Source organism: Mus caroli, unplaced genomic scaffold (genome assembly GCF_978045245.1).
Source record: "Mus caroli unplaced genomic scaffold, Mus_caroli_1 scaffold_8, whole genome shotgun sequence".
Lineage (NCBI taxonomy): Eukaryota > Metazoa > Chordata > Mammalia > Rodentia > Muridae > Mus > Mus caroli.
This window is the reverse complement of record NW_028227263.1, coordinates 47,495,236-47,522,951: the sequence shown is the minus strand read 5'-3', so window position 1 is coordinate 47,522,951 and position 27,716 is coordinate 47,495,236. Positions and strand designations below refer to the sequence as shown.

The 27,716-nt window shown below is 43.7% G+C and overlaps 1 protein-coding gene and 1 pseudogene across 2 annotated transcripts in view; one reads left to right on the top strand and one right to left on the bottom strand.

Moving 5' to 3' along the window:
- Window positions 1–27,716, bottom strand: part of Uvrag (UV radiation resistance associated) — a 265,993-nt gene that overhangs the window by 40,399 nt on the left and 197,878 nt on the right. For both annotated transcript variants that reach the window (XM_029479367.2, XM_021167360.3), the window contains one exon: window positions 15,515–15,593. In XM_029479367.2, the coding sequence (XP_029335227.1) occupies window positions 15,515–15,593 (79 nt within the window). The remainder of the gene's footprint in view (window positions 1–15,514; window positions 15,594–27,716) is intronic.
- On the top strand, window positions 11,556–11,677 carry LOC115031662 (small nucleolar RNA SNORA17; annotated as a pseudogene).

The window sequence follows — 27,716 nt, the reverse complement described above, 5'->3', positions numbered from 1 at the left end:
TCTGAACTGAGGTTCAGAGGGCTTTTGCAGTGCTTTAACGGTCACCATGAGCATGGAAGCTGTGGTGTGCATCCCTCACACCTCCGATTACACAGAGCGCAACTGGCTGATGGTCCAGCGAAAGCTCTGGATCCGTCCAGTGCTCCAGCACCTCAGCCAATGACTGTTTGGCAGAGATGCTAAGTAAGGCCTGTGGTGCATGGATGTCCTCCAGCGGGCAGCTAACTTGAGGGCTTCCTGTGAATTAGGATGGATCTTTCTCAGGGCTGATGAAAGCCCCAATTCTTCCTGGCTTGCCCTCTACCTTCCTTCTATAGACATCCTATATGCATTAGGCTTTCCCACCCTTCCCACTCTCCTTTAACAAACTGTTTTAATATGTACTCCACTCCTGGAATCTGTTCCGACCCAACAGTCAGTGACAGTGAATGCTAGTATTGACCTCTGTAATGACCTAGAAAGAGAACTCCAAATGGAGAATTGCCCTAGAGTGAGTCTGGGAAGCACTTCACAGTAGGGAGGCCTGATACAAAGGGCAAATTGAAAAGGCCTTCCAGCCCAGTTCTCCTGCACCTGGGATAACACACAGGGACAAGGAGTCAAAGCTTGAGGTAATGGCTGGAAGGGAGAGAAGGGCACGAGCTAGCAGGGATTGTGGCTTCCTGGTACGATGAGCTGCATGCATAGCTCTGAAAAGCAATAACCCAAAGCCAAAGGTGAACTAGACAGGTGTGCATAGCATAGAGCGTGGTCCTTGATGGATCCCTCAAATGAGTCTCCACTGAGCTGATAATAAAAACCCAAAGACATTGCCTGAGCAGATACTGTGGTAGAGCTGATGCACGAGGGAAAATGTAATTGTCTATGTATCCCCGGAGCTGGAATTACAGGCAGTTGTGAGCCTCACTGATGTGGGTGCCAGGAACCAAACTCAAGCCGTCTGCAAGAGCAGGGAGCATTTGTAACCACTAACTTCCTAGCTGCTAGACTGTCTTTCTTCTTTTGTTTTCCTTTTTAAAAGATAATTTATTACTTTTTATTTTATGTATCTAAGTGTTTGCCTGCATGGGTGTCTATGTAGCACATATGTACACAGTGTTCACAGAGGCCAGAAGAGGCTGTTGGGTCCCTTGGAACTGGACTTACAGATAGCTCTGAGCTGTCATGTTGGTGCTGGGAACTGAAACTGAGACCTCTGCAAGAACAAATGTTCTTAGCCACTGAGCCATCTCTGCAACCTCTGCACTATTTTTCGTAAGAAGAAACTTTTGTATCTGCCAATACCCAGAACTAGACTAGTACATTCAACGAGTACTTTCTGGCTTCAGTGTCCAAGTACACAAATCTTTGAATATATTATTCTATGTTTCGGTTTAAAATCAGAAAAGCAAGATATAAAGTATAGGGAAACTAGGATAATACATTTTGTTTGGAAAATGATTACACAAAAGATATGAATTAACTTTTAAAATAAACAAAATGAGGTATATCATAATGGCTGTGCTTTAGGAAGGGGTAAAGAATCAAAACGACAACATAATACGATGTCTCTGCTTCTCGCGGCTACATCTCACTAAGTATCTTAGACTTTGACTAAAAGCCCTACATCCTCTTAGCCTCTTACACTTGGTTATTAATGCCACCTTTATGGAAATAAATAACAAAGCTCCAATGGATGACAGAAAGTGCATTAGTGTGCGTGTTATCTCTCCTGGTATGAATGTAATGGGTATCTTAATAAGGAGATATAAACTAACGTCACTGATTAGAGTATGCATCCACTCACAGCACCTCACATCCTCCAGCGGGGCCTGACGGCCTTGTCTGGGTGGAATTACTATAAAGCAGATGATGAATTAGGACAAGGGGCAGAGGGACACATAAATGTGCCTCAGAGATGAAGCAATTACATTCCAGGACATCACAAGCTCCAAGTCAACACACAAGACAGAGCAGTGACCTAAGGCTGTCCTGCCAATGTGGAATGCCCACTGCTCAGCACTGGCTGGGGCTAAGCTATTCTGATTGCTGGGCCACGGGTTTCGGAATAATCTGAAAGTAACATTTACATGTTTTAGTCTCTTTTCATCTCCAAAATACCACGAAGTGATGTTTATCAGAGTTCAGACACAGGCACATTCCGGTTGGATGACTTCATTCTCAGGGGACCTTGTCATTATGAGAGCATATTAAAAGAAAGCAAGGCTTCACAAGCCTTCCAGAAGAATCCTAAGTGACATTACAAATGAAATCCAAAAAAAAAAAAAAAATTTGTTTGGCTTAGCTATACAAAGTAATTTCCTTCTTGTGGTTAGCTTGGCGGTCAGAGTTCAGCCATCTTTGGATAGAGTGACCACCGCAATTAGTGTGTGACTGGCACAGAGGCAGGCTCTCCCACTCTCCTCTAATTAGCTTTGATTTCAGTGCTGAGCACAGGGGATTGACCTGTGAGCAGCAAATGCCCACAAATTCATTCACCACTAGGGTTTTGGGAAATCCCACACATTTGTAGGAATGCTGGAAAGACATCTGTCTAAAACCCAGTCAGCTCGTCTGTGGACAGCTTGCTTTATCACATATTCTTAAGACGTTCGCAGATGCTGTTTCCAGCATATCCCTCTATAATATAGAACATCAGAAACACTCAACATAGATTTGCTTCAGTCATTTTTTAAAAATTTCTTTTCTACCAAAAATTACCCCAAGCTTGCTTCCACACTAATGACACAGAAATACTATATGGTGATTAGGTATATAGAATATACATATAAAAGCTTATTCTGCCTACATATGTGCTATTGCTGCTCTACTTCAAAATTCTTTTTCTTCTGGGGTACATGACAATAAAATGATGCCTTTCATCATGACCAAAGGCATCTTCAGACCAGACCAGTACTCAGCCGAGGGTGCTACGTATACCCTTTCACTGCTGTTACACAGACGAGTATATGACATACGATGTACAGTTTAAAGGATCAGAATGATAAGGCAAACACTGTGCAGCTTCTACAGAAAGAAGATGCTGGGTCCCACAGGGTCCCCAGGAGCCCCTTTTGTGCTAATTCTTTCCCTTTCCCACTGGTAATCCAGCCTCAGCTTGATGTATAGTTCATTCCTAACAGCACTGCTGACCCTTGTCTGGTATGAATTGCACACTTGCAGCGATCTCTTTCCGCCATCCCATGTGCTGTGCATCTTGGCATTCAATGTCCTAGTCACTGCCATGGCTCTGTGGTGGCACAGTATTCCATATGTAAACACCCATGATTAGCGATGGACACATTACTAATGGATTGCAGCCTGTCTTTAGTCTTTGGCTAATATGAATACTGTTGCTATAAACACTCTCATATGCAGATGTTCAACTTCCCTGGACAGAGCCAAATTATTATTATTATCCTTTTTGAGACAGGATTTCATGTATCCCAGGTTGGACTCAAACTTGCTCTGTTAGCCAAGGAGAAACCTGAACTTGTGATTCTCCTGCCTCCACCTCAAATGCTGGGATTACAGACTTGCTAGAACACGCCAGACTTACTCTGTGCTAGCAATGACATCAGCCACCTGGATTATTTTTCTAAATGATCCTTTTCCTATACCATCATGGAGAGATGTCTTGGCAGTTAAGAACAATGGCTGTTTACCCCAACAACGTAGGTTCAATTTCCAGCATCTATATGGCCACTCACAACTGTCTTTTACTCGAATTCTCTAGGGCTTCTGACACCTTCTTCTGGCATTCATGAGCACTGTATGCTTGTGGTATACAGGTATACATGCAGGCAACATATTCATGTACATTTAAAAAATTAAAGAACAACCTATTTTTATTTTGTGTCTGTACGTGGGTGTGTGTGCATATGCATGTGTTTAAAATCATGTATGTGTTCCCAAACCAGGGAGGAGGCATAGCAGAACAGTGCTGCCGGAGGAAATGAAGAGCATTTATCTCAGTCCCCTTGTTGGGCACAATCCTGGGCTTAGAGGCACTGAGACTCATTGGTGTCACCATGAGGAAAAGACACATAGCATGGGCAGGTCAGTTAGAGTTAACTGAGATGAGAGCACATCTGGAGCTCGAGGCCCTAGGCTGCCTTGCAAGGCACCCTGGGAATGCGACAGGACTGTCCCTGTAACACTGAACACAATGGGATAAAGATAGAGAACTGTAGAGAAGTTTGAAAAACCAAACGTCAAAACCACTCCACGGCACAATGGAGGTTATGAGCCCTGTCACATAAAAACATGGGACTCGAGGCCTGGAGAGAATTTCCTGAAATGAGGTCCAGTCAGAGTCACAACACTGACCAGGAATAAACACATGTCCTCTTACATTTGTGTTCCTAGCCACAGACTGCTCCAAGTCAAGCCAGCCCAGGGTACAGTGCTATACAGCAGAAGGCAGGAAAAATACATTTATCTTTTACGTTGTTATGAACTAATGAATCCTAGAGAGTAAGGGAAAGCTCTTTCAAATGGGTGGCCTTCTGCATGTCTTGGCATGCCTGTCCCTTGATGCTGGAAGCCACACAGTGGTCAGTGGTGAGCCCTGCAGAAGGAACCCTGAGCTCCAGTTCCCTGCCACTACCATTTTGAGAATGTAAAAAAAAAAAAAAAAAAAAAAGTCAGTGGGCCTCAGTTTTCATTCAAAGAAATTAAAGCTAATTTTACAAATTCGGTTATTCAGGGTGTGCTCGAGCCCAGTTATTTCTGACGTTTACGTGGAGTGTAACATAAAGCTTAGTCTGCCATGCTTGATCACGTCAGAGCCCATTTCTGCCCATGTTTTCATCTACATAGGTAGAATGAGGCATTTTGTAGCTTTTGCTTTAGTGTATGCCATCATTCATTATGTAGCCTAGGCTAGCCTCAAGTTCATAACCCTCTTGCCTCAGCCTCCTTCACATTAAATTTTAGGTTCAGTCCTAAACAGCCTGAGTTAATTTCTCACAAGTTAAAAATATTATAGTTTATTAATAGTGAACAGAAAACGTACTGCTAAAAATTTTTAAGAAGACTCCTAGAGACATCTCTAGGAAGTGTGAGTGGAGTGACTTCAGCCTTCTCGTGGAGGTGGCTGACATACTGCAGGCAACTAGGATGCTGAACTGAGCTGCAGGAGAGGAAGAGGGTAAACACAGGCTGGTGTAAGTCCAAGCTTCAGCAGATCCCACATGTAAGTTACTAGTTACCTGCAAGTTACTAGTTACCTGCAAGTTACTAGTTACCTGCAAGTTACTAGTTACCTGCAAGTTACTAGTTACCTGTAAGTTACTAGTTACCTGTAAGTTACTACTTACCTGTAAGTTACTAGTTACCTGTAAGCTACTAGTTACCTGTAAGTTACTAGTTACATGTAAGTTACTAGTTACCTGTAAGCTACTAGTTACCTGTAAGTTACTAGTTACATGTAAGTTACTAGTTACATGTAAGTTACTAGTTACATGTAAGTTACAAGGCATAGGGATTAATTCACACAAGTTTTGGGGACTCTGAATAGCCTGGCTATTATCTTTAAAAAAAGTATTATTCATTATTTTCTTTCTTCTTCCTCCTCCTCCTCTTCTTCCTCCTAAGACAGGAACTTATAACCCAGGCTGGCCTTGAATTTAGAAAGACCATCCTGTCTTAGATTCCCAAGTGTTGGCATTACAGGTGTGAGCTATGATGCCTAGTCCGGATATTTATTCTAGCACATATGCAAATATTTCAGTGGGAGAATAAAGTAATATTGGAAGTGACCTAAATGTCTACCAATAAAGAAACTGTTTTTTTTTTTTTTTTTAAAGATTTATTTATTATATGTAAGTACACTGTAGCTGTCTTCAGACACTCCAGAAGAGGGCACCAGATCTCGATACGGATGGTTGTGAGCCACCATGTGGTTGCTGGGATTTGAACTCTGGAACTCTGGACCTTTGGAAGAGCAGTCGGGTGCTCTTACCCACTGAGCAATCTCACCAGCCCTTTTTTTTTTTTTTTTAAAGATTTATTTAAAGAAACTGTTAAGTGAATAATGTTATATGCATACTGCAGGACACCCTTTGCATAGCTCTACTTACCAACAGAAACTGCATTCACAATATACATAAATGGGGGAAAAAAAGCAGAAAGGACAACTGCTGCACAATCTGAAACTATTTATTTTAATTGTATCTATTTTAGCTGTGTACTCTGAGCATCCAGGGTGGGGAGCCAGGAAGCCCGGGAGCTGGAGGCCAGTCTGATCTATACAGATATGAGCCACGTCTCCATTTTTAAAAGGCAGGCACTCTGGATCAGATGCCCAGGCTGAGCGCCAGAGGCACGGCAGTTACCAACGTTAAGCTGCTACTCTGTGAGTTGTAGGCTACACATGTGCAGAGCGCTGCTTGGAGGGCTTCCCCACTTTTCCTACCTTACGTGGAGTCTGGCAACAGAGCCCAGGCTTGCCCTGACATCTCTGTTCTCCTGTCTCACCCTTCTGGGGCTGGGATGGTAAGAGTGGACTACTAAGTGCTTAACCATTCAGCTATGCTGCCTCTGAATTAGTTAACTTTAATCTAAATTTTTTGGCTGTTTACTTGCTAAATTTACATTAATAAGGATACTAATTTTATTATCATTGGAAACTCAAGGCTATAAATTTTAAAATGTTCTTCTTTAATGAGTACCAGAATTCAGATATATCATTTTTTTTTGCAGTTTATTTCTTCAAATACCTTATGTGAAAGCTATGCTGGTCAGTTTGATGCCAACTAAAATCAGACCAAATTCATTTTTCATATGGTTCATAATTCATTTCATAAGGTTCAATCAATCACAAAGAATACAGTTAGGATTCCTATCTCTGAACCAAGCACTAGCCTCTCAGTTGAGATGCATTCTTGGCAGAGCTGCAGACTGACCCCCCCCCCCCGCCCCGCCATCCACCCCTTCCCCCCCGCCCCCCCCAGCGGATGTCACTCACTGCTGCTGGTGCTTTGAAAAGCCAACTTCACAGAGTAAGGCTAGTGTGAGAGGGTAGAGAAAGAGATGTTACAGATGCTAAGCCGAGCAGGATGCTAGAACCTTAGCTCCTAACCACGGGAAAACAGGAAAGGTCTCTGCCTCTGTGTGTTGGACTTGAAGGTGTACATCTCTAGCACCCGGCTTGTAATATGTCCGTGGCAGTCAGTTAGGAAGAAAAGTAGCAAGCATAGTCGGTGCTCTCAACGCAGGATGGGCAGGCTCTCCATGGGTCTGCTCACCTAATAGCTCGGTGATTGAGCACAAAGAGCTCTGTCCGCAGAGGTCCAGCTTATCCAGTGGTCAAGTGAGCAGAACACCACCAACACTTAGAGAGCTTTTGTAGTCAACCAAACAATAGTTATTATGTAAACAAACTGAATGATTACGTACTAATAATTTATCTTACAAGGGGCTTTTATCTACAGTATACCGAGTTCTCTTCCAATTCAGTAATAAAGACAAACAACCCAAATTAAAAACAAGCAAAGGTCCGCACAGGCACATCTCCAGAGAAGATATCCAGACAACGGGTATGCTTTTGAGATGATGCTGGACACCTTAGCCAGCAGAAAAACTCAAACCAAATTACAGTGTGATCATCACCCCACAGCTAGTGGGAAGGCTATACTCAAAAAGACTGGTCTCCAGGGTGAATTCCAGCCAAGGCTACACAGAAAGACCCTGGCTTGAAAATCCAAAAAGGACAGAAAATCACAAGTGTTGGCAAACACGCAGAGAAATTAGAAACCTGGTACAGTGGTGGCAGGAATATAAAATGGTATAGACATCAAAAATGTCTGACGATTATTCAGAACATTTAACATAGGGAGACATTACTCAGTAGTTGGGTGCTTACTTAGCATGTATTAGGATCTGGGCTTGATCTTGAATACAGGATAAAAAAAATCAAAGAAAAAGAAGAAAAGAAAGAAAGGGAAAAGAAAGGAAAAGAAAAGATCAAACACAATTATATGGTTCAGCAATTCTGCTAGATATATTCTTGAGGATAATGAAAGTACGTGTCATTTAAACTTATATAAGATGTTCACAGAAACAATACTATAATAAACAAGTGTGTGTGTGTGTGTGTGTGTGTGTGTGTGTGTGTGTGTGTGATCTCAGTGTTTGGGAAAGGCAGAGCTAGAGGATCCTTGGGGCTTGCTGACCAGCCAGTCTAAAGAAACAGTGAGCTGTTCCGGGACCAGTGAGAGACCAAGGGGGAGAACAACGGAGAACACCCAGCACCGACTCTGGCTTCCACATGCATATGAACGGTTGGCTACATCAACACACAAAGCTACTGCATATATAGTTTAAGTGGGTGAGTTATAAGGCGTGTCAATTACATCTTAGTAAAGTCTTTTTAAGAATTTTAAATATGAACTTTCACTACATTGTTGCCAAATTTTTGTTGGCAGCATGGGGGACATTTTTGACTATGAAAGTCTCCTTGGAATGCTGGGGTTGCAGCTCATGGCGGTGCTCAGCAAGCATGGGTGAGGCCTCGTGTTCAACCCCCAGTACTAGTGAAGAAAATACAGTCTTTGCAACTTGTACTCCTAAGAATTACAAAACGAAATGCATGCTCTCCCCGTGTCATATATATTGAACTGCATGTTGGGGAAGCATGGACTTTGGGCACCAGGAGAATGACCGGGTCCTGCGCATGTCCCCATAGGTCATGACTTGTTTAAAAGGAGAAGGTATTTTCATTTTCTGTGAAGCCTTAAAATAATAGGCAGGGGCAGAGCAGGAAGGAACCCTGGGCTTTAGAACATGTGCTGCTGGAGTAAGCAGTGGCCCTCAGCTTTTTTTTTTTTTTTTTTTTTCTTATTAGGTATTTTCCTCAATTACATTTCCAATGCTATCCAAAAAGTCCCCAATACACTCCCCCCCAATTCCCCCCCCACCCCCAACCCCTGGTCCCGGCATTCCCCTGTACTGGGGCATACAAAGTTGGCAAGTCCAATGGGCCTCTCTTTCCAGTGATGGCCAACTAGGCCATCTTTTAATACAAATGCAGCTAGAGTCAAGAGCTCTGGGGTACTGGTTAGTTCATAATAATGTTCCACCTATGGGGTTGCAGTTCCCTTTAGCTCCTTGGGTACTTTCTCTAGCTCCTCCATTGGGGGCCCTGTGATCCATCCAATAGCTGACTGTGAGCATCCACTTCTGTGTTTGCTAGGCCCCGGCATTGTCTCACAAGAGACAGCTAAATCTGGGTCCTTTCAGCAAAATCTTGCTAGTGTATGCAATGGTGTCAGCGTTTGGAAGCTGATTATGGGATGGATCCCTGGATATGGCAGTCTTTAGATGGTCCATCCTTTCTTCACAGCTCCAAACTTTATCTCTGTAACTCTTTCCATGGGTGTTTTGTTCCCAATTCCAAGAAGGGGCACAGTGTCCACACTTTGGTCTTCGTTCTTCTTGAGTTTCATGCGGTTAACAAATTGTATCTTATATCTTGGGTATCCTAAGTTTTTGGGCTAATATCCACTTATCAGTGAGTACATATTGTGTGAGTTCCTTTGTGAATATGTTACCTCACTCAGGATGATGCCCTCCAGATCCTTCCATTTGCCTAGGAATTTCATAAATTCATTCCTTTTAATAGCTGAGTAGTACTCCATTGTGTAAATGTACCACATTTTCTGTATCCATTCCTCTGTTGAGGGGCATCTGGGTTCTTTCCAGCTTCTGGATATTATAAATAAGGCTGCTATGAACATAGTGGAGCATGTGTCCTTCTTACTGGTTGGAACATCTTCTGGATATATGCCCAGGAGAGGTATTGCTGGATCCTCTGGTAGTATTATGTCCAATTTTCTGAGGAACCGCCAAACTGATTTCCAGAGTGGTTGTACCAGTTTGCAATCCCACCAACAATGAAGGAGTGTTCCTCTTTCTCCACATCCTCGCCAGCATCTGCTGTCACCTGAATAAATGGATCTTAGACTGGTGTGAGGTGGAATCTCAGGGTTGTTTTGATTTGCATTTCCCTGATGATTAAGGATGTTGAACATTTTTTCAGGTGCTTCTCTGCCATTCGGTATTCCTCAGGTGAGAATTCTTTGTTCAGTTCTGAGCCCCATTTTTTAACGGGGTTATTTGATTTTCTGGAGTCCACCTTCTTGAGTTCTTTATATATATTGGATATTAGTCCCCTATCTGATTTAGGATAGGTAAAGATCCTTTCCCAATCTGTTGGTGGTCTTTTTGTCTTATTGACGGTGTCTTTTGCCTTGTAGAAGCTTTGCAACTTTATGAGGTCCCATTTATCGATTCTCGATCTTACAGCACAAGCCTTTGCTGTTCTATTCAGGAATTTTTCCCCTGTACCCATATCTTCGAGGCTTTTCCCTACTTTCTCCTCTATAAGTTTCAGTGTCTCTGGTTTTATGTGGAGTTCCTTAATCCACTTAGATTTGACCTTGGTACAAGGAGATAGGAATGGATCAATTCACATTCTTCTACATGATAACCGCCAGTTGTGCCAGCACCATTTGTTGAAAATGCTGTCTTTTTTCCACTGGATGGTTTTTGCTCCCTTGTCAAAGATCAAGTCACCCTCAGCTTTTAACTGTTGTTTTACTTAAGCCTTGGTACACAAGTAAAAGTCTATGTGGTATTCACAGAATGCCCTACATTAAAAAAAAAAAAAAAAAAAAGGAATATTCACCAAGCTAGTGGGAATACTTAATCTGGATTCTTTTTGTCAATGTGATGGGTTTGGGAAGCTACAGAAATTAACACACAGGCAGTTCTGTATCTTTAATGCTAGGTCTGGAAAGCATGCAGGTATGCAATGGACTATAGGGCTGAAATCATACCAAAGCCCTAGCAGCCAACTGAACGTAGGGCATCATTGCTATTTGTAAAGGGTATCCACAAAGCATCAGGCCCTCAGCCCCTCAGCTTCTGGGGAGGAGAGAAGAGGGTCTGGGTTAAGAGAAGCCAAAAAGATAGCGGTGAGTTCACAGAGCGCTGTTGACCCTTTTCCCTGCACTGGGCTGCATTCTCGGAGCTCACACCAGCAGGCCTGGTCTCATACAAATATTGACATCTAGGGGCTGACAGACAGATCTTGTCTAGTTGAGGTATGAACTTTTGTAGGAAGTATAGATAGCTACACTGTCTAGGACAGCAATTCAAATATTTCAGTCTCAAAAGTCCTTTATATGCTGAAAATCAGCTAGGATTCCCAATTTATGTGGGTCATGTATAAGTTAATATTTGCTATACTGGAAATGAGAATTAAAATGGACTTTAACTATTAATTCATTAAAAGATTAAAGAGGTGCTAGAGATCTGACTCAGGGCTTGACAGCCTTTGCTGCTCATGAGGTCCTGGGTTCAGTTTCCAGCACCCATATTAGGCAGCTCAGCTCTAAGGGATCCGAGTTCATTGTTCATCCAGATCTGAGGACACATGGCATGCTTGTACAAACACATAAAAATAAAATTTAAAGAAACAACAGAAATCTATTACTTGTCAGTAGAAACAAAAGTTAATATTGACAATTAAATTAAAACAAGCATGTTTAAAAAAAAAAAAAAAAGATGACCCTGTCGCTAAAGTACTGTAGGTGTGGCTGCTGTGTCATGTGTGCCAGTAGGCGGCAGAGAGGAGGGAGGTTACGTCTGTGCTCAGGGTTTTGACCTGTGAATGTCTGAGTAGTCTAACGTTTCCTGAAGAAAGCGAGCCTGGGCTGACCACAAGTCTGGTGCCAGGGGGCTTAGGTGGGCAGTTAGCAGCAGTTCAGTAGTCTGCGGCTGTACGGGTGCTGGTGGCTCCGTCCTGGGACAAGCCGGACACTAGCAGAACCCTGTCTGGGACTGAGGGGGTCTGTGAGGGAGTGAACCTCTGGGGAGGTCTGGAGGATAGCGAGCCTAAGATGACTACCACATGGGGCCTGAACAGGGAACTAGCCTGAGATGACCACCAGTTGGGTGCCACGTGGGCCTGGTGGGGGCAGACCATGCCCAAGAGGACCCCTGCCCGGTTCCACAATGCACGGATGGGGAACAGCACTCCTGAGACCACCCCAGATACTCAGAGACCCAGGGCACCTCTAAGAGGAGCAAGTAAGTGGCAGAGAAATGGAAGAGAAAGAGAAAAAGAAGTATGTGGACACAATCAAGAGAGGCAGCGAGTGAGTGATGGGAGTGAACAGATCCAGTCATCCCTAGCTTCCACTGGCATTCAGAGTTAGGCTGAACCTAAGGCCCTGTGATGTGTTGTTCGTTTCCCTCTGTCTGGTTACAATGCTCCTTCCATGTGCACCCTCTTCTTTGTCCCTGCCTTACACAACTGTCTGTATCCTTATCCCTGAACAGCTGGATTTCTAGTCATCTCCCATGCCTCAGCTCAACAACCACTTCCTCAGAAAGGCTTATTTAGCAACTTTATCTAACACAGGTACCTAGCCCCTCCCCCCAGTTATTTTGCATTATCATAATTAATCTTTAGCACTTTACTTAATCTAAAATGCTTTTATTTACTGTATGCCTTTCCCCATTCAACTAGAAGTCTAATAAAGTGGGAATCCTTATTTCTTAGTAGTACTAGACATTGAGTCCTAGGCATGCTCTCTATCAGCTGGGCTGTATCCCAAGCCACAGACAACCTCACTTTAAAAATCAATGCTAATTATACTGTGTTTAGAAATCTTGGATTTTTGTTGTTATTGTTTAATTTTGAGACTTGCCACTAGCTCAAGCTGGCTTACTTTGTAGTTCAAACTAGTCTTGAGCTGACAGCAGTGATCCTCCTGTCTCCGTCTCCCTAGTGTTGGGATTACAGGCATGAGCTGCACTGCAGGATTTGTGCCTCAGTCTGATAGGCCCATTTCTGCAGCTTTGCCTGCTGCCTGACTGTGGAGGCTGTCACCTGCTGAGGGGCTGCCCTCTGGACGGACAGCTCTGCTGCTGACAAGCACTGTGCCGGACTAATTCTCTCATGGCTGGCTCAGCACCCACAGCCCCTCAGACTGCAGTGGCATTCAGAGGGCAAACGGGTTGGCTAGCTCTCTGCTCTTCTCACGATACTTTCGGAGTTCTGCTTGAAGGCCTGTCTTCCTAAGCCTGTGCTTTCAAAGCACGGGCTGGATTGATCCCAAACCCTGAAGTAACAAATATTACTAAGTTCTGTCATTTCCTCCACCAGAAAAGTGATTTTACTACTACTTCTGGTTGTGATGAAAGGTCCTATTGACTATTCAAATCCTCCACCAAGTTATGGCGCGGTACTAAATGACTTCACTCCCTTTCTCTGGCACGTTAACACATGCCAGCGCTTTCATCTACCTCCACTAATGTGGCTTGTAAATCACGGAGGGAGGCGGGGCTGCCGCAATGGCGTGCCTTATTCACATCTCTAGAGATGGGGTAGAAATGAGACTCACTGAGAAGACAGATTCCTCCTTGACAGCATGCATTAGTACATGCAGATAATCCATCCAAAGCTGTGCACATCTGTAAGGCCGGCTTATGAACGATAGTTATTAATAATGCTCTTACCAAAGGAACATGGAAGAGCGGTGCTAGTAAGGTCAAAACACAAAGAAACCTTCCCTAAGCTTCTTGGGGGCGGGGGGGGGGGTGTGTGTCACAGATTTGCTACAAATTTCTTTTATGTGCTCCAAAGTGGCTTCCTGAACAAGCTTTCAAATCTATGGAAGCGTGTTTTGAAGAAACAGAAAAGGACACCAGAGAGCTAGCTACTTGTTTCTATGGGCAGAGTAAATAAGTGATCGCCGGCTCCTGCAAAGAATACACAGTTGGGCACATACAACTTCTACGGGCAGGCTACTTCCATCGGTCAGTTAAGTCAGGGGCTATTGAGAAGTGCTCTGACACGCTCCATCTGTGAGCCGATTCGAGCATTGACCCGAGTTTCCCACTACACACAGGCAGCCTGCGCTTGGCCTTGCAGATGGGCTACTCTCAGCATCTTTTCCATCTCTGTTGGGAACATGACATGTTTATGTACATGCATTCTTGAGTTTGCAGTTGACAGGCAGTAAGTAGGAGATCTGGGCACCACAGCAGGGCTAGTTGTCCCTGGAAGCTTCCAAATCCAATTCCAATATGCACAGAGCAAAATACAGCCAATGGGACAGGGGAAAAGAACCTCCGAACTCAGACTAGAAAGTAGCTCTAAACAAAGCCATTTTCACTCCTAGTTCAGCTGTGCCCTCTCTGCCACAGGATAGCCCCCTAACATGCTGGCAAATTCACTTATTCACTTATTTACTTTGTCTTTCTTAATGTGGTCTTCATCTGGATTTTTTCGGGAAAAGACCATTCTTTTCCAGGGACTGACACAACTGTGACAGAGGTGTGTGAATTAGCCTTGACATTAAAGTCCTGCTTCTTTGACAAAAATACTTATCTGCCAAAAATGGAGGGAGGGATAGCATCAGTTGTGGGAAGAAGGGCACAAGGGAAGGGGAGTCATGGGCAGAGTCTGTGTGTGTGGCTGCTTGTCCTAGCACGGAAGTGAGGCTGCACTGGTGTGATCTTGAACCTTGTAGCTTCGCTTAGGAAACAAGTGGTTAATTCAGTATGACAAACTAGAAATACGATCCAATTTTAGAAAATGATGACAATTTTCATAAAAACCACATTTCAAAACAAAACAAAGCAAAACAAAAACCAACATTAAACTGAGGTCTGAGGGGAAGAAAGTAAAGATAACACCATATGGAGGAATGATTCTAGGTCGGATGGACCTTTAGATTCGTATGGAGAAAAGACAACTGAGGCTCGTAAAAGCAACGCACCTACTACTTCCATAAAATCAAAAGGGAGAGCATACATCTGACAATGTCTTTAAACAGCAAACTGTGGCTGCTTCACCACGTGATACTGCGATTGGACGGATCTCTAAAGGAAAGAACAGCACCAAAGCCTTCCCCTGCAGCTGAAAAATCCATGGACTGTCCAACGCTTGAAGCAGAGCCAACTGCACTAAAGCAATGCTATGGGCTGCTGTTGGGAAAGCACAAAGCCAGGCATCTGCTCTCTTCCTACGGTCCATGGGAAACACTGTCCATATGAGATGCTAACTGATGGGATGCTGAAAGAGCCACAAGCATCCAAGACGGGCTGGGAGGAACAAACGCTTGGCCTTTCCCTTGGGCCCTGGATAATGAGGTGAGGAGACCATTATGGACTTGCCAAAGGCATTAAACTTTTATTCCATAAACAATAATGCAAAATGAGTCCCCAGAAGTGGTCCACGAGAAGAAAGCCATTATCAATCAAGCTGAAGAGCCAAGAGATTTATTCAGACCACACACTCAAGCCCACGCCTACCAGAAGAACTCAGAAAAGGATGGTTAGAGGCAGAGATGGATTCTAAAGCATGCCCACTGCTTCTCCAAGTTCATTTTAATGTCACAGAAGACGACTATGGCCAGCAAATTGCACTGCTCATATAAATGGGTAAAGGGCTGGCTGCAGTAACTGATTCTGGAGAAAGAAGGTAGCAATCGAGTAAGGGGAACAGAGAGCCACTTACCTGTGCTATGTTCTTGTTCAGAAGGTAGACACCATAGTCAAATTGCAGCTTCTCCCCTCCCTTTGGATACAGTGGAAACCTAAGAAAGGTAAACAAAGATGAGAATTTCTCAATAACAAGGTAAAATGACCTCCGCACTGTTGACAGAAGCAGACTTTCTTAGACACGGCACAAATATTTCATGATTAGACTTAACCAAAGACTTGGATATGGTCGCTGCAATCTACCAATATCTGCATAAGAGACAACAGCTGTCGTCTTCCCATAGAGAAACTGTATGGACCACACACCAGGACCTACAGCTCCAACGAGTGGAGTTGTTGTTTCCTGAATCTTGCCAGCCTATGGCAAAGATCCTCCAAATTCTTTCTAATGCCTTGGACTTGACACTTCAACTTCAAGAACAAAATGGGGAAGAAAGTTAAGGGGAAACTTTAGACTTAAAAGCAATATATAAGACTGTTTCTCTTAAGATGGCCGGTCAAAATGCCAAATTTGAGCTAAAATTCATCTAAAATCTATCCTTTTGCAAGCACAGCTATTTGGATATGAAGCCTGCATGAAGATGTATTTGTGACACAAAGCTCTCCGGAATAACCTCACCTTGGGACCTGCCTGCCTCACTGATGCAACATGGCCTGAGCTTGGGATCTCTAAAAGGAGCTGGTATGTTAGGGACTAGACCTCTCTTGCGAGGTCCCTCTCTTCCCTCACGCATAGGAAGAAGTCAGTGCACATTTACAGGTGTTGTTTTGTTTTGTTTTGTTTTGTTTTTCTGGCTCTCAAGATCAAGCATCAATGCAATAACCTGAAACAGATTTCTCTATAGCAAGATCAGTCACCAGCAGGTTGCTCTTAGTGACGGCCATGCCACTTGGAGAGGGGGAGTCTCAGGTGCTCTGAATTTATAATACTCTGATGGCGAACGGTGTTAGGCACTGTTTTAGATGTTTGTCAGCCATCTGTAAATCATCTTTGGAGACTACCTGTTTATTAGCCCATTTTTCACATTGCTGATAGGAATGCAAAATGCTCTAGCCATGAAGGAACTAAGTATAGAGGGCCGCAAAGAATGAAATACACGCCTACCATTCTGGGTATACACCCGACCAACAGTAAGTCAGCACACCCCAGAAGTGCCTCCGTATCCATGCCGACTGCAGCACTACCACAGCAGCCACAAGATGCAATCAGCCTAGGTGTCAGTCAACAGAGGAGCGGATACAGAAAACACCGTGTGTACACACAATGGAACACCGTGTATACACAATGGAACACCGTGTGTACACACAATGGAACACCGTGTGTACACACAATGGAACACCGTGTACACACACAATGGAACACCGTGTACACACACAATGGAACGCTAGGCACCCATAAAGAACAACAAAATTATGGCACTTGCAGGAGAATGATTAGGACTGGAAATTACTACATTAAATGAAATATAGAAACATATACAGAAAGACAAATATCCCATTCCCTTTTCACTGTGAGTCCTAGACATTTTTATGGCTATATCAAAACATCTGTGTGTACATCCATGAAGAATGACATGAAAGCAGAAAGGAGTCTAAGGGGAGGCAGGAGAGTGTGACAGGAGGAGTGAGGAGGGATGACCAAGGGGAGGCAGGAGAGTGTGACAGGAGTGAGGAGGGATGACCAAGGGGAGGCAGGAGAGTGTGACAGGAGTGAGGAGGGATGACCAAGGGGAGGCAGGAGAGTGTGACAGGAGGAGTGAGGAGGGATGACCAAGGGGAGGCAGGAGAGTGTGACAGGAGTGAGGAGGGATGACCAAGGGGAGGCAGGAGAGTGTGACAGGAGTGAGGAGGGATGACCAAGGGGAGGCAGGAGAGTGTGACAGGAGTGAGGAGGGATGACCAAGGGGAGGCAGGAGAGTGTGACAGGAGTGAGGAGGGATGACCAAGGGGAGGCAGGAGAGTGTGACAGGAGGGGTGAGGAGGGATGACCAAGGGGAGGCAGGAGAGTGTGACAGGAGGGGTGAGGAGGGATGACCAAGGGGAGGCAGGAGAGTGTGACAGGAGGGGTGAGGAGGGATGACCAAGGGGAGGAAAGGTAGGGAGAGTGAGTGGATTTGGTCAAAGCTTATGATATATTTGAAAGAAACTGTATTTCTGAAGCTTACCATAATGTCCCATGAATATACACTAATTAAAAGAAAAAATATCAACCACAGGGTTATAAAACAAACGACATCTAGCTTGGCTCTGTAAAGTAGAACTACTCTCAAGAATAACATAACCACAGTGAAATGAATGGTGTAGAATAATTACTAACCGTTTTGATTGTCACAAATGACTGAAGAAAAAAATGCATTTTAATAAAGAAAGTCCAGAGGGTGTAGAGTTTTCAAGCATAATAAAAAAGGAAGTACAATTTAAGAGCTTTCTATTACAGTCTCAAGAGCTATCAGTTTCATAGTATTCAAAAGGTAAGTCTGATGCGCTGTAAACTTTATAGGCATTGGGGAGTGAACAAGGTCATGAACTGAAAATTTACTAAAGGAAACCAAACGTCTTAGACACCCATCAAGAACACAGGACTTTGTATTTAACTGGGACAATAAAGTATAAACTATGCTGCGTGGTGTATCGCCAGTAGAGAGGGATAACGACTGCAAAGGCAGGACACACAACACAATACCAGGGGGTGGTGGTGGTGGTTGTTGTTGTTGTTGTTTCACAGTGCCAGGAACCATTCACACTCACATGGACTGGGGTGCCGGGAAACTACATATTTGTAGACATAACAATGAGGCTCTTTGGAGGAATCTGCAGGCGTCCCAAAGCTGTGCCTGCTGCAGGGTTATTCTATAAGCCGCCACACATAGACTCTGAACAGTTCTCCCAACCCAAAGTCATCTCCACTTTCAAGTTATAAATTCAGAAACTCCATACACCATAAGAGTAAACTGAGATCAGCCCATGTTGAAAACCAAACCTCTACATTTGTGAAAACTGGATTTCACAACATTTGACTTTATTATGACTGCTCTGGGACTTTGTGGAAAGAGCCACAAGGTATCTGTGTAACATTAAAACAAAACCAGAGAGTGATTAGAGACAAAGGTTGGAACAGGGCAGCGCTAAAACAGACCAGGGACTAGGACAGAGTTCACGTCTTGTTCTCTTTCCACATTCTTAATGGGTCACTTCAAGTTGAACACTTTGTTTATAACTTTCACATTCATCTCCTGTTGCAGAGGCATGCAGGTTTATAGACCTCCTAAGCTAGCTGGAGAGGTGGGACCCACTGCAAAGAGAAAAAGCCCATGGCCATCAGGACGTGAGATGGGAATCAAAGACAGATAAGAACTCAGCTACTCACATACAGCCAGAAAAATATTCTTAAAAGCACAAAAGGACTTATTACTGGAGAGCAGGACAGCCAGTGTGCTGGAACCCCAGCGCTAGGAGGTCTGCAAGTTCAAGACTGGCATGGGCTACATAGCAAAGCTTGTCTTAAAAAACAACAACAACCCCCAAACAAACAAACAAACAAAAAAACCAAAGAAACAAAAAACAGGAAGGAAAGGGTACTACTAAACAAATAAATATGAAACATATATTTTCTGTTAGTACATTGAATATGAATTATTAACACTGCACACGACTAAATAGCCAATCTTGTTATTTCTCAACTTAAAATACATTTCCAAGTTCTATTAGGATTGCACCTACAGGCTGGAGAGATGGCTCAGAGGTTAAGAGCACTGACTGCTCTTCCAGAGGTCCTGAGTTCAAATCCTAGCAACCACATAATGGCTCACAACCATTTGTAGTGGGATCCAATGCCCTCTTCTGGTGTGTCTGACAGCTACAGTGTGCTCATATAAATAAAATAAATAAATCTTTAAAAAAAAAAAGAAAGAATTACACCTACTGTGCACAGTGAAGATTACAGAAGCAGTAAGCAATGAACACAGTGTGCGTGGAAGAGGTCCATCCAAGGTCAGTGCCCTGCAGACCGGTGGAGAAGGTAGCCTTTAATACTGGAGCCTTCCTTGGTTTTCTATGCCCGGTCTCATCACGCTGAGCGGTTACATCATCCTAACCAACCTGTCCCACTTCCTTTCTCAGTCACCTCAGTTTGTAATTTTGCACTCACTGGGTGATTATTTGGTTAGTCCGTGTCTCTCTCAGTACACAGCTCAGCATACTAATGTCTCCCTTAGTAGTGGCTAGCTCTCAGAATAAACACTGGGTCTTTTGATTGTTTTGTTTTTGGACAAGGCTGAACTAATAAAACTTACTCTGTAGCTCAGGCTGGCCTCAAAATTGAGACAATCCTCCTGGCTTTAGCCTCCTGAGAATTAAGATTATAGGTGTGAGCCATACTGTGCCCAGCTCAGATACAGGTTTGATTTTGTTCTTTTTTTTGCCTTTTCTAATAGACACTCAACAAGTATTTTTTGAATTAAAGAAACAGATTATGTGTGAAAATGATTTGGGGCTCATTATGTAGAGCCATTTCATCGAGGGCAGATTTGTGACAGGGCTCCCAGTGCTAATGTGATCCTGGTGGGATTAGCAGAGAGGCTAAACCGGGGACGACTAGACTGTGCAACAGTGTCACTATTATTTCAAAGACACTGATGCCTGGGTCACCGTTTAGTTAGTGGGAGAGACATGACCTCATTTCTCGGTCTTCATGGATAAATGCAGTATTCTCCCTTGCTCTGTGTCCTTCAGTGAGGCACACCCAGGATGACTGCTCAGGAGAACATCAGCCAACTGAGGGCAAGGATGGAGGAAACAGGGGTGTTCATCTTTTACACACACAGCACTGGGTCTGTTCTGCATGACTTCCGGAAGCAGGGAGTGACAGGTATGCATGCTTGGTCTCACTACAGCCACTCACAATCCTAAAAATCTTGGGTACAGGTGGCCAGAGATGGGAGACCATGTAAAGGACAGAGGATGGAATGGTGGCCTGCCAAAAAGTAGGTCCAAATCCTAATTCGCAGAACCTGTGAATGTGACCTTATTTGGAAAAGAGATCACAAAATATTAAAAGATCTAGGGATGAGATCATCTTTGATTATCCAGGTGGGTCTTAAATCCAGCAGGTGTGCTTATAAGGGAAAGGCAGAGGAGAGGTCATGTGACCTTACCCAGCTACAGCCAGGAAATGTCTAGAAGCTTAGCAATGGGAAAGAAAAGTGTGTGGCCCTACTGTCACCTTGATTTTGGACTTCAGTTGTCCATGAGAGAGTATATTTTTGTTGTTTTAAGCCATCAAGTTTGTGGTGATTGACAAAAACCCTAGAAACCACCACAGGGGGAAACCCTGGCTTCCCACCAGCTGACTGAGCTATAACATTCTTCCCAACCCCCACCCCGCGCCAAGGTCCTGTGAACCGCATGTGTGCACCTGAATGCATACTGGTTTCATTTTCCTTTGGAAAACCAGAAAGCATTTCAAAACTACAGTGCTTAAGGGGTATCTGGATAGGCATTGGCTAGGGCTGGAATGTAGACCTACTGAGTGCTGCCATGCAGGGTACCTGAAAAGAAATCTGAGTATTTGGTCTCATGGAGAGCCCTTTGCTCTGACAAAAGTTCATACATAAAGCACCAGCCACAGAGCCAGGAGTGAAGGTGTGTGTCTCTAATCCTTGTACTTGGAAGATGAAGCAGGAGGGTCTTGGGTTCCAGGAGAACTTAAGCTACTTAGAAAGACCCTTTTTCTTTTCTTTTCTTTTCTTTTCTTTTTTTTTTTTTTTTTTTTTTTTTGGTTTTTCGAGACAGGGTTTCTCTGTATAGTCCTGGCTGTCCTGGAACTCACTTTGTAGACCAGGCTGGCCTCGAACTCAGAAATCTGCCTGCCTCTGCCTACCGAGTGCTGGGATTAAAGGCATGCGCCACCATGCCTGGCCGACCCTTTTTCTTAAAAACAAAACAAACAAAACCACAAAGACATAATACATGAAGGGAGACATTTTTGAATTTTCCTTTTTACTAAAAAAATTATAAGCACTTCTCTTTCAACCTCAGCAATTTTTCTTATTGTAAACAAAGAACTCTAGACTGGTGACAATTTCTAGGTCTTTTCTCAGACTCACATCCAGGTTAGGTTCTTTATGGAAGGTAGGGGTTGAGCTACGGCAGGAACGGCTTCACTTCTACTGTATGTGTAAGGATCACGTCTGTCCACTGTGTTTGTAGAAAGCATGACAACATTAATATGTTCTGAGGACATATTTTTCCTTTAATTCATGTGGAACTAGGTTGTCTTCTTTCTGCCTAGATTAGATTTTCATCACGACTGTTCTCCTGGGCTTAGAGTGAGACTGACGCTACTGTAGAGACACTGGGCTGTGGGCTTCTGGGCAAGCCTACAAGGGCAGCAGTTCTCAACCTGTGGGCTTCCTCCTTTAGGGCTCAAAGGCTCTTTCATAGGTGTTGCCGGAGACCATCAGAAAACACAGATATTTACATTATGATTCATAATAGTAGCAAAATTTCAGTTATGAAGTAGCAATGAAAATAATTATATCGTTGGAGTCGCCACAATGTGAGGAACTGTTTGAAAGGGTCAAAGCATTTGGAAGGTTGAGAACCACTACTATAGGGTTACTTTTATTGTATGGAGGTGGAAAGACCTGCCCACGGTGGATGGCACCACTCCCTGGTTGCCAGCCTGGACTGTGTAAGTGAAGAAGGAGCTTGGAAGACTAGACAGTCTTCCCTGTTGTAAACCAACTTTTAAGAATGGACTACCTGGAGGAAGCTGGCAGCCCACTGACACAGAGAGTAACTGGCATCTCAGAAAAAAACAAAAGGAAAAAGAAAATTAAAGTAAAATTGGAGAATCAGCCCAAGAATATGAAGCTCACTTTAAAAATAAATTTTTATTTTCTGTGTTTGGGTGTTTTGCCTGTATGACTATGCAACAGCATGCATGTTTGCTGGACACGGAGCCCAGAAGAAGGTGTTGCAGTCCTTGGGAATGGAGTTACAGACGGTTGTGAGCTGCCACATGGTGCTGAGAATCGCCAAGACACCGCTCCAGCCTCAAAGCTCGCTTTTATAAAGATAGTTGTAATGTTTCTTTTTCCAAACAAGTTCTCATAAACCAGGGGTCCTAACTTTAGTTCTGTGGTGCTTAGGCTAGGACGCCTGACCCTCTGGTACAAGTCAGTAGTCCCTGGCTGGCTTTGCTTAATCTTAAAGCTACACGGACTCCACACATTCAACAATAGCTACAACAGCTACTACACCACGACTACCAAGCAACAATGCTGCTGCTGCTGCTGCTGCTGCTGCAGCTGCCACTACCACTACCACTACTAATCAAAACATAAAGCCAAAGCTAACCAATTACACCGAATCCTCTAGGGGGAAAGGAAAGAGAAATTGCCAGCAGCACACCCCAGGCTTTCCCCAGGACTTAGAGACCAGACATTAAAGCTACATTGATGCACATTAAATTGGAGACCACAGATCCACACTGTGCAGCTCCAGGACACGGACAGGGTAAACGCTTGACAATAAGGAGGGGCTGTTCACTTTTCCAAGACTAACCAGAGGGCTGAGGGCTCCAGAGCTCTGCAGCACCTCACTGAGGTGAGGCCAGAAGAGGCCCAGGGGAGGCAGAGGCAGGGGCATGGGTGTCGCCTTTCACTTTGACTGGGAAGGATCTCAGCACGTGTTTCTACGTCACAAGGTCACATTTATTAACCAGCCTATAACATACTCTTTTAAAAACATTTTAGAACCGTATTTTCACTTCCACTTGTCATTTGTTATCTTAATTTATTGTCACATTTCATTGTTTTACATGTATTTTGTGTGTGTGCATGTACTCATTTGAGTGTGTAGGCATAAAGTTTTTGCAAACTAACCCACCACCCAGCAGAGGTAGTAGAAAAGTTATTAGGATACGGGGGAAGTGGACCTCTTTAGCTATAGTTCTTTGGAGGCAAGCTTGATCTTCTTTCTCAGAGTTCAGTCCCCTAGCAAACACCAAATACAACCCAGCAGCTGCAGACCAGTCTCTAAGCAGGCAGACACCACACACGAACTGGCAGCTACAGTCCAATCCTTTTAGCAGGCTGATACCAGGACCAAACCAGCAACTACAGACCAGTCCTTTGGGCAGGCAGACACCAGGCACGAACACCTACCGGCCTGAGGCGAGAACGCTAAAGTGGCAAGCTGCCACAGGAACCTTGCAGGAACCTCAGGAGCAGTTCCTGGGCGAGTTCCTCTCAATGACAACATTACCACAAGTTGAGCTCAACAGCACTATGTAAGATGAACCAATACATGCGTATTGTTAGCAAAGAATAGCGAGGTGGAGCAAACCAAACTAATGCTTGTCTCCCACTGTCTGTGGGGTCCTATTTATATTTCTTCAACCTGGGTCCTTTCACGTGTTTGCTATATCAAAACATTCTTTCACCTGTGTCTGTTTCAAGAAAACATTCTTTCATGTGTTTGCTTCAGCAAGACATCCTTTTACCTGTGTGCCTCAGCAAAACATCATTTGACATAACTAACTTTCCAAAGAAACGAGAAGTTTCCACTGCATGAGTGTGTGTGTGTGCACTTGTTCACTAAGTGTGTATGTATGTATGTGATCACTGTATGTGCTCATGTGAGTGTGTGTGTACGTACTCACTTGTCTGCATACATATTTGCGCCACAGCTCAAATGTAAGGTCATAGGATGACTCAGTGCAGTTAACTCTCCCCTTTCACTTGTGTGTGTGCTCTGGGGAATGGACCCAGTGGGCGGACCTGGTGGAAGGCACCTTGATCCACTGAGCATCTTTCTGACCCTCCATTCCTTCTTGGTTTGCATTTTCTTTTTTCTTTTTTTTTTTTTTTTAAAGATTTATTTATTATATATAAGTACACTGTAGCTGTCTTCAGACACTCCAGAAGAGGGCGCCAGATCTCGTTGTGGATGGTTGTGAGCCACCATGTGGTTGCTGGGATTTGAACTCTGGACCTTCGGAAGAGCAGTCGGGTGCTCTTACCCACTGAGCCATCTCACCAGCCCTTGGTTTGCATTTTCATTCGGAGGACCATTTACTATCCTTCAAACAAATGATAATCTTATTTTAAGCTTGCTAATTAGCTTAAGGTGGCAGAGAAAGTCATATATATCCACACCCTGGGCTGAGTTAACACCATGAAGAGTAGGGGGTTGAACAAAGGGCTCCTCTGACCTGTTCACCACAGTCAAACCACCCTCTGAAAAAATCAGATCTCATTATAGACCCACTCTTCTTTCTTAGATCCATGAAAAATTGTGCCATACCCTGACATAACATGTACCCTGCACAGCCCAGTCCTTGGGGCCCAGGACCAGTCTGCTCCCTCGTCCCCAGGATTACACACTTCCTGTCATTCAGCACTGAGCAGGCCCGACCCACTCTGACCTTCCCTCTGTCCCTTCAACATGCTAAATGTGTTTCCTACCTTGGTAGTTTTAAATTCTTATTTCCTCTCTCTCAGAGTTTTTTCCTCTATCTCCCCAGAGCAGATATTGTCATATTCTGTCCACTGGCTAAAGTCACATTCAGAGAGGCCTTCCTAAGGCCATACACCCTAAAACTGGAGCAATGGGCAGATCACAGCAGCCAGGTTTACTCGTCAGCTTTGATGCCACACACGAAAGCATAAATGGATAAGATGGGCTTCCATTGCCGGGCGTGGTGGCGCACGCCTTTAATCCCAGCACTCGGGAGGCGGAGGCAGGTGGATTTCTGAGTTCGAGGCCAGCCTGGTCTACAAAGTGAGTGCCAGGACAGCTAGGGCTACACAGAGAAACCCTGTCTCGAAAAACCAAAAAAAAAAAAAAAAAAAAAAGATGGGCTTCCATATGTGATACAACAGAAAGCATCAATAATGCCAGGAGAGCACACCACGGAAAAAATCTTACCCCAGCCTTACAGGGGGCTCAGGGGGAAATATATTAAATGATAACAAAAGAATGCAACCTGTAAAATTCAGAATATGTAGGCTCTAATGGGGGAAGCTGGACACTTAGTTTTAGCAGAAAAAAATGGCAGGAAGAATAAAGAAGAGAAATTTCAGATGTAAGTAGACTTAAGATGAAGAGTACCTGAAGCCATACACTGTAATACAAACGGCGTGGAGAAAGGCCTGTTATAAAGCTAGATACAGTACACAATGTCACATTCTAAAGATGAATTCTACAACTACAACCAAGCAAATGGGAAACCTTTGCACAGAAAAACTGTATACAGAAATGGGCCCGGCAACCTTCTTCATGGTGGTGAAAGACTGGGACCAGTGGTCACCATTAAGAACATGTATAAACAGGCCTATTCACACGAAGAATACTCCAAAGGAAACATGATACCGTCACACACAACAGCCGAATGAAGCGACAAACACACCAACTGAACAGAGCCCTACACAAAAGGGTTCAGGTTGCAGTGTGTGTCTGAATAATGGCTGCCCGGGGGCCTGGGAAAGACAGTGATTTATGGGAGGCAGAGATGCTTCTGGGGAGATTTAATGTTCTGTATCTGAATAGGAATTGGATTGCACAGATATTTACATCTAAGGACCTCAGAGATGGTTCACTTAATATATATGCATCTCACAGTATCCAAGTTTTACCTCAAAAGAAACCAAACCAAACCAAACCCCAACTCCCCCCACCCACCCACCCAAGGTAAAGTCCCTGGCTCCACAGCTAACCATTTACACAAGGTGGGGTACTGAGGGGAGCACTGTGGACTCAAAATGCACCAGCTGCCAGATGAGCAAAGGTTAGTAACAAGGAGACCTAGCAGGGTGCCAACCACAGCTGTGCCGATGTCCATTTAAACATTCTTTCGGCTTTTCTGTATAATCAGGCCTTTTCATAAAAACTGTGGGATAAATGTACATGCAGTGACACAGTCTTCAAGCAGAGGCAGTGATAAGAGAAAAGTTAAGTATGACAGACAACTTTAGGTTTCACTCCTGTCAGTAAGAAATTAACAAATGCCCAATGACACTTCTTCATAGGAGGGGAGAAGCAAGTCATGGGACTCCATCTGACATTTTGGCCACGCCCTCCTGCACCTCCCGGTCATCTGCATGCAATTTTAACTTAAGTCTGAGATGTGGGGAAGTCATTCATGCTGGGGTGACACTTTGCAGTGGTGCAGCTGCTTTGGGGTCACCTATGCTTCTATATGTAACCCTCAACCATATTTCTGAAAATGAGCCACTAAATGTGTCATTTCCCAGAAGGAAACCTCATATGCACGCCACTGACAGTCATAAGTAGTATATATTCTAGCATCAGGGCTCATATGCAAGGACTATTGTTCAAATAGAAGATCAATACAAATTAGACATTTATGGCAACATGGAAATACTTAAAGACAAGAGACATTAGCAACTAAAGGAAATATAAGGACACTCTTGGATTTGCACTTGGAGAAATCAAGCATACAAAAGGTCATGGAGCAACTAGAGAAGTATGAACTAGTGGTTACTCGATAACACTAAGAAACCTGTTTTTTATGTGTGATGACGGCATAACACCGTATGAGAGACTTATCTTTTAGAGAAACATGTTGAAGTATTTATGAATAAAATGTTATAATACCAAAGGCTTATTTAGACATAATTCACTGAGATGAGAGAATATGAATGTAGATAAAAAAGATTAATGAGTGTACCTAATTATTATAGCTGGGCTTAAGGGTACGTCATACCATCTTCTCTGCTTTTGTATATGTGCTTTAAAGTCTTCCCTAGTAAAAGTTAATTCAACAGAAAACAACGGCCTTCAGTTAGTTCACTTTATCTATCATCTGGTTCTCATTTGAGTCCATCCCCTTCAACCAGAAGGTTTGCTGGGAAGATACAGATTTTTATCTATGTTGTGTATTATATTTCTAGTATTTAGGCTTTTCTGTCACTGAGAGATTCAATAAATGTTGTTGAAAAATGAAAGCACTAAAAGCCACTTAGACCATGATTATCACTTGTTAACTATATATTAGAGTCTTTCTTCCATATTTCATAGTTATATTTGTGATCATGTGCTGGACATTTTTACCTAAATGTCCCATAAACACGTCAAATTCTCCATGTTGGGAACTGAGAGTTATCTTATCCCAGAGGCCTGAGGTGATGGCTTTTCTTCTCTGTCCCTGTGGTGTCCTGTGAACAGTGTTATTCCCAAACTCTAGGGTGTGA